This window comes from Scyliorhinus torazame, chromosome 5, assembly GCF_047496885.1.
Source record: "Scyliorhinus torazame isolate Kashiwa2021f chromosome 5, sScyTor2.1, whole genome shotgun sequence".
Taxonomy (NCBI): Eukaryota; Metazoa; Chordata; class Chondrichthyes; order Carcharhiniformes; family Scyliorhinidae; genus Scyliorhinus; species Scyliorhinus torazame.
In genome coordinates, this window is record NC_092711.1 from 94,914,759 (window position 1) to 94,926,649 (window position 11,891).

The window sequence follows — 11,891 nt, forward strand, 5'->3', positions numbered from 1 at the left end:
TCGTATCATCCGCAAACTTATAGATTGAGTTTGATTTAAATATTGCCACACAGTCATGTGTGTATAGGGAGTACAGTAGAGGACTGAGTACACATCCTTGTGGGGCCCCAGTGTTGAGGACTATTGTGGAGGAGGTGCTGTTGCCTATCCTGACAGATTGCGGTCTGTTGGTGAGGAAGTCGAGGATCCAGCTGCACAGGGAGGGGTCAAGTCCAAGATTGCGGAGTTTGGTTATCAGTCTTGTTGGGATAATGGTGTTGAAGGCGGAGCTGTAGTCAATGAACAGCAGTCTTACATAGGTTTCCTTGTTGTCGAGGTGTTTGAGTGTTGATTGCAGAGTCAGTGAGATTGCGGTGATAGGCAAACTGCATTGGATCGAGACCGTCTGGGCTGCTGGCAGTGATCCATCTCATGACCAGCCGCTCAAAGCATTCCATGATGACAGACGTTAGTCGTTGAGGCAGGCTACCTTGTTCTTTTTTAGTACTGGTATTATGGTGGTCTTCTTGAAGGAGGTAGTACCCCGCAAGTCTGGGGCAAGACCAGAACATGTGGGTGTGGTTGGCCAGGCCTCCTTGGCACCATTCCCACCTATCCTCCACCTCCAGGAAGACCCTACTCATACGAGTTCTTAAGTGGACTCTATGTACCACTTTTAGTTGCGTCAGGCTGAGCCTTGCGCACGTGGAGGTGAAGTTGACCCCATGCAGTGCTTTGCTCCAGAGTCCCCACCCTATCTCGATCCCCAGGTCCTCCTCCCATTTCCTTCTTGTTGCGTCCAATACGGTGTCGGCCCTTTCTATCAATCGGGCATACATGTCGCTACAGTTGCCTTTATCTAGGATGCTTGCGTCCAGTAACTCTTCCAGTAATGTCTGTCGTGGCGGTTGTGGATACGTCCTTGTCTCCTTTCGTAGGAAGTTTTTGAGTTGCAGGTACCTTAGCTCGCTCCCCCTGGCTAGCTGGAATTTCTCTGTCAGTTCGTCCATTGTTGCAATCCTGCCGTCCGTGTATAGGTCCCTGACTGTCAGTGTCCCTCCGTCCTGTCCCCACTTTTTAAAGGTAGCGTCAGTCAGCGCTGGTGCAAACCTATGGTTGTTGCAGATGGGAGCTTTGTCCGACATTTTGCTCAGGCCAAATTGTGGCCGTAGTTGGTTTCAGGACTGGATGGTGGCTATCACCACCGGGCTGCTGTTGTGTTTTTTGGGTGGGTTTGGGAGTGCCGCCGTGGCGAGGGCCCAGAGGGAGGTCCCCTTGCAGGAGGCCTCTTCCGCGCGCACCCACTCTGCTTCTGGCTCCTTGATTCATCCGCTTATCCCTTCAGCGTTGTCGGCCAGTGGTAGAATTGTATGTTTGGGAGGGGTAGCCCCCCCCCCCCCCACACACCCCTGGATTTTGTTTTTTTAGGACCTTCTTTGGGATCCTAGCATTCGCCCCCCAACTCCCCCCCCCCCCATATGAACACCATAATTAGTTTGTCTAGTGCTTTGAAAAAGGCCTTAGGGATGTAGATCGGGATGGATCTAAATAGGAAGACGTATCTGGGCAGCAAGTTCCCGCCTGAATGTTTAAAATCAGCTCAGAAAGGACAATCTCACCTCATCGAATTATCAAATTTACAGTGCAGAAGGAGGCCATTTGGCCCATCAGGTCTGCACCGGCCCTCGGAAAGAGCATCCTACTTAAGCCCACACCTCCACCCTATCCCCGTAACCCAGTAACCCCACCTAGCTTTTTTGGACACCAATGGCAATTTAGCATGGCCAGTCCACCTAACCTGCACATCTTTGGACTGTGGGAGGAAACCAGAGCACCCGGAGGAAACACACGCAGACACGGGGAGAACTTACAGACTCCGCACAGACAGTGACCAAGCCGGGAATCGAACCCTGGTCCCTGGTGCTGTGAATCAACAGTGCTAACCACTGTGCTACCGTGCCGCCCTTGCATCCAAGCTCCCGGATTGTCTGTCTTCTCTCCAGGTAAGATTCTGTTTGTTTCTTGTATTTCACTGTGACAGGGCAGAGACCTGATTGAAGGGATTCCAACATGGGAGTTCTGGGAAAGATGGGCAAAGATTTGGGAGGCGACAACATGATCGAATAGTTTGGAGTGGAGAGGGATGGGGCAGTAATTTGTTAGGATGGCAGGGTCAAGGACCTGTTTTATTGAGGGGGTGATGATGGCAGATTTGAAGGACAGAGGGACAGTACCTGAAGAGAGAGAAATGTTGACAATATCCATGGACATAGGGGAGTTGGCTGATCAGTAGCTGAGTGGGAATAGGCTCGATGGAGCAGGAGCTGGATTTCATGGACAAGATGAGCTCTGAGAGGGCATGAGGGAAGATGGGAGAGAAACTAGAGAAAGATGTGGGTTCAGGGCTCGGGAAAGGATGACATTTAGAGACAGTTTGGTCTGGTGGGCTCGTGGAAGGGAGGGAAGCAGCAGAGGCGGCTGATCGGATTTACTCAATCTCAGTCACAAAGAAGATCCACAAGCTCCTCACACGTCTTGTTGAGGTGAGGACGGAAGAGACAGGGGAGAGCGAGAGTACTTCAAAAGGAACTAATTTGTGTCAGAGATATTTTAAAAATTTCAGCACACTGCGTATTTCACACAAATCTAATTTATTTGACTGTTAGCCAGAATATTAGCCCCTGTAAATGGGCTGGAGTTTGTTATCAGCAGAAAGAGACCCAAATGAACATGTTTCAGTCCTGAATGTGAGGAACAGCAAAATCCAATCACTGTGGTTACTTGTGGCCTCGTTGGTGTCTCAGGAGGTGGGATGAAGTGGTGAATCCTTTCCCACACTCGGAGCAGGCGAACGGTCACTCGTCAGTGTGAACACGTTGATGGCGCATCAGATCTCCAGACCTTTTATAGCACTTTCTGCAATCTGAACATTGAAAAGGTCTCTCATCAGTGTGAACTCGTTGGTGTCTCAGCAGGTGGGATGAAGTGGTGAATCCCTTCCCACACTCGGAGCAGGCGAATGGTCTCTCCCCGGTGTGATCTCGCTGGTGCTTCCGCAGTGCGGATGACTCAGTGAATCCCTTCCCACAGTTGGAGCAGGTGAATGGCCTCTCCCCAGTGTGAATTCGCTGGTGACTCAGCAGGTGGGATGACTTAGTGAATCCCTTCCCACATTTGGAGCAGGTGAATGGTCTCTCCCCAGTGTGAACTCGCTGGTGTGTGGACAGATTAGATGACTCAGTGAACCCCTTCCCACACTCGGAGCAGGTGAACGGTCTCTCCCCAGTGTGAATTCGCTGATGTACAGTGAGGTTAGATGATCGTCTGAACCCAGTCCCGCAGTGAGAGCATCTGAACGGTTTCTCATCAGTGTGAACACGTTGATGGCGTATCAGATCCCCAGAACCTTTGAAGCACTTCCCGCAGTCTGGACATTGAAACGGTCTCTCCCCAGTGTGAACTAGCTGGTGTCTCAGGAGTAGGGATGACTGAGTGAATCCTTTCCCACACTCTGAGCAGGTGAATGGCCTCTCCCCAGTGTGAATTCGCTGATGTGCAGTGAGGTGAGATGACTTTTTGATCTCAGTCCCACAGTAAGAGCACCTAAATGGTCTCTCCCCAGTGTGAATTCGCTGGTGGCTAAGCAGGTCGGATGACTGAGTGAATCCCTTCCCACACTTGGAGCAGGTGAATGGTCTCTCCCCAGTGTGACTGCGTCGATGAGTTTCCAGCTTGGATGGGACAGTGAATCCTTTCCCACAGTCCTCACATTTCCATGGTTTCTCCTCAGTGTAATTGCATTTGTGGCTTGTGAGGCCTGATGACAGAGCGAATCCTCGTCCACACACACAAATCATGTACGGTTTCTCCCCACTGTGAACGATGCTTTTTCCTTCCATGTTGAATGATATTCCGATGATATTCAGGATGTGATAAATAGAGATCTCTGTCAGATCCTGATGTGATGCTTGGTTTGAGTTTCCGAACTTTGAAACCTCCCCTTCGAACACCCTGTGAAACTGATTTAAAAACAGAAAATAGGGAGTGAGAGAGAACCCACAAGACCACAAGGCAGGTTGTGAAATTGAGCTGACTAAATCTGCTCACTTGTGGGGTCGGCACTGGGAAAAAGTGACCATGAAAACTGTTGGATTGTCATAAAAACCCAATTGGCCTCTTTTGGAGGAGAGAGAAAGAGGCGAAGAGGGATTTTGTATATCCAGAAGACATATTAAGAGAGTAGTTGGCAAAGCATATTCGACCTTGAGCTTCATAAATAGAAATATTGACACTGACACTATGCTTTTGGTGGCACGGTGATTAGCACTGCTACCTCACAGCGCCAGGGACCCGGGTTCAATTCCGGCCTTGGTGACTGTGTGTGTGGAGTTTGCACTTTCTCCCCGTGTCTGCGTGGGTTTCCACCTGGTGCTCAGGTTTCCTCCAATACAAAGAAGGGAAAGTTAGGTGGAATTGGTCTTGATAAATTGCCCGGTAGTGTCCAGGGATGTGCAGGTTAGGTGGGGCTATGGGGTTACAAGGAGAGGGTCGGGGGGGGGGGGGGCGGCCTAGGCAGGGTGTCCTTTCAGAGAATCGGTGCAGACTCGATGGGCCAAATGGCCTCCTTCTGCTCTGTAGGAATTCTATGGTTCTAATTCTATTCTATGAATCTTTATAAAGCTCTGGTCACCACTCTTCAGGAAGGATGTGAAGGTTCTTGAGAAGGTGCAGAGGTGATTTACCAGAATGGTTCCAGCAAAGGAGGTTGAGGGAAGATTTGATTCAGGGACACAAGATTACGCCAGGTTTCCATTGGGTGGACAAAGAAACTCTGTTTCCATTCACTGATCGTACAAGCACTAGGGAGACAGATTTAAAGTTTTGGGTAAAACCTGGATTGAACTATAAAAGATCCTGAGGGTACTTGACAGGGTGGATGTGGAGAGAATGTTTCCTCTTGTGGGAGAAGCGAGAATGAGAGCAAAATAAGGAGTCGCCCATTTAAGATGGAGATGATGATTTTTTATTCTCTTGAGGGTTGTAAGATTTTGGAACTCACGTCCTTAAATGGCAGTGGAAGCCGAGTCCTTGAATATTTTTAAGGCAGAGCTGGATAGATTCTTGATGAGCAAGGAGGTGAAAGGTCATCAGGGGTAGGCAGGAATGTGGAGTTGAGGTTCGAATGAGATCAGCCGCAATCTTATTGAATGCTGAGCAGGCTCGAGGGGCCGAGTGGCCTGTTCCGAGTTTGTATGTAAAAGTTACAGGAGATATGAGGTGACATGAGATATGTTTTCACACAGCGAGCGGCAATGACCTGAAACTTGCTGCCTATGAGGGAGTTTGAAAATAGATCCATGAATCATTTGATTTCCAAAGGAAATTGGATAGACACCTGAGGGAAATAAACCTGCGAAGATACAGGGAGCAGGAGAATGGGACTGACTGGATTGCTCCAGAGAGCTGGCATGGATTCACTGGGCCGAATGCCATTCTCTGTACCATCATGTCTCTGACTCTTTTGTGTAATCTAGTTTTGTAATTTAACCCCGGGGGGGACAGATATCGTTCAGGTAAATCTGTGCTACACTCCCTCCGAGGCCATTCTATCCTTCCTCAGGTTTGTTGCCCAGAACTGAACACAGTTCTCCAGGTTTGGTCTAACCAGGGTTTGTGAATCTCGGGGCTTTTCCAGTCACACTGAGACCTGAAATCTTCCCTCACAGACAGAACAGTCAAACCTTTTACCTTCCACACCCAGATGCTGTTGATATTCAGGTTCTGATGAATCGAGTGACTCTGTCAGATCGCGATGTGACGTTTGGTTTGCGTTTCCCGTCTGTTAAACCTCCACTTCCAGTATCCTGTAAATTTACAGAAATCTCACTGTTGGTTTGGGATAGAAATTCACAACATTCTCTCCTCATCAACTTTGATTAAATGTATTCCTGGAGCTTTGGTCACATGACCTGCCGCCATCCTCCAGCCATTAATCGGTCAACACATCCATCCTTGTGACACACTGCCTTCCTCGGCCAATTGGGAAGCAAAAGGATTTGCTACCTTACAGGACAGTGATTGTCAGCCAAATAACCTTTACCCCATCTTCAATATTTTTATATCCACTGAAGAGAAATGTTCAAAGAAAATTACATTAAAATCTTCTTTACTGTCGTAATGATTTCCCAGACACGATTCTCACCAAGACAGAAGGTTAAATTTGAATTCATTTAAAGTCTATTGAAGACCCTGAAACAATTGTTGGTTGTTGCAAAGACCCACCTGATTCACTCATGTCCTTCAGTGAAGGAAATCTTCTATCCTTACCTGGTCTGGCCTACATGTGACTCCAGATCCACAGTCAGCTGGTTGACTCTCTGAGATGCTCTCTGAGATACACTCAGTTCAAGGGCAATTAGGGATGGGCAGTGAATGCTGGCCCAGCCAGCGACACCCACATCCCGTGAATGAATAGAAAAGAAAATCTGCCGTCCTTGCCTGGTCTGGCCGACACGATTCCAAACCACAGTAATGTGGTTGACTCTTTAAATGCCCTCCGAGATGGCCGAGCAAGCCACTCTGTATAAGGGATATTAGGGATGGGCAATAAACGTTGGCCCAGCCAGTGACTCCCACAAATCAATAAAATAAAATCCTGGAGACTCCAGTCAGTCAATCCGGGAGAGTTGGCATCCGGTCCAGGCTCGCAGCGCATGCCCCCTGCGGCTCCTTGTCCTCTGTAAAGATGGCGGCCGGTAACCCGGGCCTGTCACCGCTCAGCTCTCACTCTGTTCGGTGCTGTTTAAGTCGGGACCGTTAACATTTTCCTCGGGAGTTGAAGCCTCCACGGGGTATTTATGAACCCTCCCGGCTCACCCCGCAGCTTCTATCGCTCCCAGGCCACCCACGGCTCCAATCCTGGAAGTCGCTCGATTGTTTCTTTCCCGCTCCTTGCAACGTCAGTGTCAACCTGAACTGTGCATGCGCCGGTCACAGCCCGAACGCCGCATGCTCCAGTCACAGCCGGACTCTGTGCATGTGCGAGAAGCTTCTGTCATGTGGATAGAGCACATTCTCAGCTGCAACGCATATTGGGTAATAAACCCACTATTGAAATGGATATGTTTGATTTAAATTATGCTTTGCGAACTGATTACGATTAGTAACATTGGGCCAAGGCAACACCCACATCCCAAGAACAAATAAAGGAAAGTTGGCAGTTAGAAAGGCAAATGCAATGTTCGCATTCATTTCAAGAGAGCTACAATACAAGATGAATGGGGATGAGAAACATATCAGCCATGATCGAATGGCAGAGCAACCTCGAAGGCTCGATGGGCTGAATGGCCTAATTCTGCTTCTCTATCTTTTTTTTTTTTAAATGAGGGGATCTCATCGAAACATTTGTAAAAAAATTGTTGGAATCCATCCCAGACCTGGATATAGATCAATTGATTCTTGGAGGAGACTTCAATTGTGTTCTGGATCCTAAATGGACTGGTCCAAGCTGATTCAACCACAACAAAAACATGAGAAAGGAATGAAACCAGACGGACCACCCGGCATCGACCCAGGCACCAGAAACGACAACGGCAAACCCAACAAAAGATTTTTCAAAACTGTTCCCATCAGTAGATTGTAAAAGGATTACGGGACACAGATTTAAGATTGTGACCAAGATCTACAGGGGAGATAGTAGGTAGACATTTTATACAGTGAGCGATAATGATATGGAATTCAATGCTTACCCACAAAGGTCGATGATCTCCAGTTCCTGGTAACTCGAACAGTGGTGTTAGAATTTGATGTGAGGATTGGTTGTGAGTTTTCTGTCTGTGAATCCCTTTCTAATCCCCTGTGAAAGAAGTTTACAAAGGCACCACTGTCAGTCCAGAAATTAAATTCAGGAAAGATAAACATTTCGCCTGGCTTGAATTTGCTGAGTGTAAATCCTCCCCGACTAATCATCTGTAAAAGGAGTTTCCAAAATTAATCACCGTAAGGCCAGGATAGAAATTCACAACATTCTTCCCTTCTGCTTATGGATCCAGGATGACCCCTCATGCCCCCGCTGCACACTGACCCTCTTGTCATCAGCAGTCCCCTGATTTGAGGGTGACGTCTACTCAGGGTTGTGAATTTCTTCCCTGGGTCTTCATGTGGCTGAACAGAGTCACTGAGCTTTGGACACATGGGGCAGGATGTCCAATAAGACAGTGAAATCCGGAGAGCAGGATTGGCTTCCTTTCCTTTCCATCTCTGCCACCGCTTTGCATCATCAATAAGACATTGGGACTCAAAGACTAATCCAGTTTGATGGACAAGTTGTCTCATTCTGAATAATGGGGAACAAGCTCCTCCCACTCATTGAAACATCGCCCCCCGACAAAGATGACAAAACGCGCATGCGCCCTGATGCACATCCAATAAAAATGGCGGCCGTTAACCCGAGCCGAACATGAGGAGCTCATAGATTTCATAGAATTTACAGTACAGAAGGAGGCCATTTGGCCCATCGAGTCTGCACCGGCTCTTGGAAAGAGCACCCTACCAGAACCCCACATCTCCACCCTATCCCCATAACCCAGTAACCCCACCCAACACTAAGGGCAATTTTATATGCTAAGGGGCAATTTCGCATGGCCAATCCACCTAACCTGCACATCTTTGGACTGTGGGAGGAAACCGGAGTACCCAGAGGAAACCCACACAGCCCATAACAGCCTCCCCGAACAGGCGCCGGAATGTGGCGACTAGGGGCTTTTCACAGTAACTTCATTTGAAGCATACTTGTGACAATAAGCGATTTTCATTTCATTTGATTTTTCATTTCACACAGACACAGGGAGAACGTGCAGACTCCACACAGACAGTGATCCAAGCCGGGAATCGAACCTGGGACCCTGGAGCTGTGAAGCAATTGTGCTAATCACTGTGCTACCGTGCTGCAGCCCCGCTCGGTACAAACTGGGTCCTGTAAAGTTTTCCGAGGTTTGCGGCTTACAAGAGCTTTACACAACATTTCCGGCCACCCCCGTGATCTCTCGCTTCCTCCATATTGTTTATTGCCTCTTACCAATTTTGGATCCGAAGAATCACCTGAGGAAGGAGCAGTGCTCCGAAAGCTAGTGTTTGAAACAAACCTGTTACTTTAACCTGGTGTTGTAAGACTTCTTACCGGTATCTGAAGAAGACGCCCTTATGCTTCGCACTTACCCATACTGCGCATGCTTCAATCACAGCGGACCCCATCCCTCATTGACTCCAATTGGTTGGAGGACCAGTGGCCCTCACTCGGTCCTCCAGACCCGCCCCGCTTCTTCCTACTGGTCAGGAGCTGCCGACAATCACCCGGGCATTGTGACGGTTATAGATGGTGAGAGCGGCCACAGGCTCAGTCTGACTCGCTGATTGCCCAATAATAACAGTGAGAGTCTCAGTGAGACAATTAGACAATAATAGTGGAGATGGGGCCCAGAGGAGAAACAGCAAAGGATTCACTCACTTTGAGAGTAACAAACACAGTGTCTGTTCCCATAATAAGAGTCAGGCTGCAGTGTGTGAGTGAACACATCATTGGACCCAATGTAGAATCATAGAATCCCCTCAGTGCAGAAGGAGGCCATTCGGCCCATCGAATCTGCAGCAACCCTCTGAAAGAGCATCCTACCTTGATGGATTCCCCACCCAATCCCCGCAATCCCTCCCAGTGACAATTTAACACAGCCAATCCATCAAACCTGCACATCTGTGGACTGTGGGAGGGAACCAGAGCATCCGGAGGAAATCTACGCAGACACAGGAAGAATGTACAAACTCCACACAGACAGTGACCCAAGGTCAGAATTAATCATAGAATCTACAGTGCAGAAGCAGACCATTCGGTACATCGAGTCTGCACCGGCGTTACCTGATCTGGCCAACTCACTGAAATGTGGTTAATTCTGAATTGCCTAGCAAGCCACTCAGTTTAAGGGCAATTAGGAATGGGCAACCAAGCTGGTTTGCCCGTGACACTCACATCCCATAAAGAATAGAGAAAATCAAAGGGCTGTTTCCAGTGCCGGTTTCAAAGGAATCAGTACTGGGCCCTTCACTCCTGGTTTACATCATTGATTTCAAAGTAAATGTAGGAACATGAGGAAGAAGTTTACCTGTGACACAAAAATAATTGAACACTTGATAGTGAGGAAAAAGCTGTAGGGAAAACAAGGCAAAGGATTACATGATAAATGGCAGGACAAGACTAGTTAGGCCAGAGCTAGATTCCTGTAGAGGAAGATTGCACCAGAGAGAGTACAGAGGGGATTTAAGAACATCAGCCAGAAATTGACAATGTTTGCTCAGAGGAAAGTTTGGGTAAACTGGGGCTGTTTTCTTTGGAACAGAAAAGACTGAGGGGAGACCAAAATGAAATTTTGAAAAGCAGCCTGGCTGGCTGAGTCGGTAGAGCATGGGAGTCTTAATCCCAGGGCCGTGGGTTAGACCCACGTTGGGCGCTTCAGCTTCTTTAATCTGAGAACATTGAGCTGAACTGTTTTATGGGTGGCACGGTAGCACAGTGGTTAGCACTGTTGCTTCACAGCACCAGGGTCCCAGTGTTCAAATCCCACTTGGGACACTGTACAGAAAATGCATGTTCTCCCAGTGTCTGTATGGGTTTCCTCCCACATGTCCCGAAAGACGTGCTTGTTAGGCGAATTGGACATTCCAAATTCTCCCTCTGTGTACCCGAATAGGTGCCGGAGTGTGGCTACTAGGGTATTTTCACAGTAACTTCATTGCAGTGTTAATGTAAGCCTACTTCTGACAATAATAAAGATTATTCTAAATATATAAAATTCTGGGGATCATGGTGGCACAGTGCTTGTGTGCTTGCGTGCTGGGGACCCGGGTTCGATTCTGGCCCCAGGTCACTGTCTGTAAGGAGTTTGCACATTCTCCCATTGTCTGCGTGGGTTTCACTCCCACAACCCAAATATGTGCCGGGTAGGTCGATTGGCCAAATTAAATTGCCCCTTAATTAGAAAAATATATAAATTAATATTTTTTTTAAAGTCTGAGGGATCTAAATAGATTGGATAGGAAGGTCCAATTCCCTTTGGTTGAGGGATACTTATAAAAGGGGGCAGAGTTTTAAGGAAGGACTAGGAGGTTCAGAGGGTGGTGAGGATCTGTGACATGCTGCCTGAAATGATGGCAGAAACCCTCATAACATTTAAAAAGTAATTAGATAGACATCTGAATTGATGTAACTTAAAAAGCTACAGGCCACAATCTGGAAATTGGGTTTAGGCTGAATACCTACTTTGTAGCCACGATGAGCTGAATGAAATGCAACAGGAACAACAAACTTTAATAAAATCCGGGATAGTAACTCTCACTACTAACAAGGTCAGCAGTTTGCCCAGTTTAGCTGCCAAGTATGCTAATGTGGTAATTTTAAAATGTACCTGCATACATAAGAGTACAACAGCAAATTATTTAACTTCTCCAATGTGATCGGTGTAATTAGTCTCAAATTTAACCTGGAATGGTCATTTAAATTTTCCCAGTCACTCTGATATCTGAAATCCTTATCCACGGACAGAACAGACAAACCATTTTACCTCCCAATGATATTCAGGTCCTGTTGAATCGAGTAACTCTGTCAGATGATGATGTGATGTTTGGATTGAAGTTCCCGTTAGTAAATCCGCCTCTTTCTAAAGGAATTTCACTCTCAGTCCAGGAGAGAAATTCACAAGATTCTCCCTTCCTGCTTCCGTGTCCTGGACGGCCGCGCATGCGCCCTGCTGCACCTGAGAACGACGCGGCCGCGCAGGCGCCCTTCGGCATATCGCCCCCGAATCAGATGACAGGGACCGATCAGAGAGAAAAACACCGATGCGGCCGCCCCATTCCGTACAGAC

At 47.8% G+C, this 11,891-nt stretch overlaps 3 protein-coding genes across 8 annotated transcripts in view; 1 reads left to right on the forward strand and 2 right to left on the reverse strand.

Moving 5' to 3' along the window:
* LOC140418987 (uncharacterized) overlaps nucleotides 1–11,891 on the reverse strand; it is a 384,502-nt gene that overhangs the window by 316,978 nt on the left and 55,633 nt on the right. The window lies entirely within an intron of this gene.
* LOC140417804 (uncharacterized) overlaps nucleotides 1–11,891 on the forward strand; it is a 100,328-nt gene that overhangs the window by 78,011 nt on the left and 10,426 nt on the right. The gene's annotated exons all lie outside the window — the stretch shown is intronic.
* The window catches only part of LOC140418992 (uncharacterized), a 226,194-nt gene continuing 216,916 nt past the window's right edge, over nucleotides 2,614–11,891 (reverse strand). For 2 of the 6 annotated variants that reach the window (XM_072502698.1, XM_072502697.1), the window contains exon 2: nucleotides 2,614–3,998. In XM_072502698.1, the coding sequence (XP_072358799.1) occupies nucleotides 2,835–3,878 (1,044 nt within the window). In that variant the 5' untranslated portion in view covers nucleotides 3,879–3,998 and the 3' untranslated portion in view covers nucleotides 2,614–2,834. Of the gene's footprint in view, nucleotides 3,999–5,720; nucleotides 5,844–7,727; nucleotides 7,835–11,588; nucleotides 11,885–11,891 lie in introns of those variants that run through there. The other 4 variants (XM_072502694.1, XM_072502693.1, XM_072502696.1 and 1 more) reach the window with 4 other exon arrangements.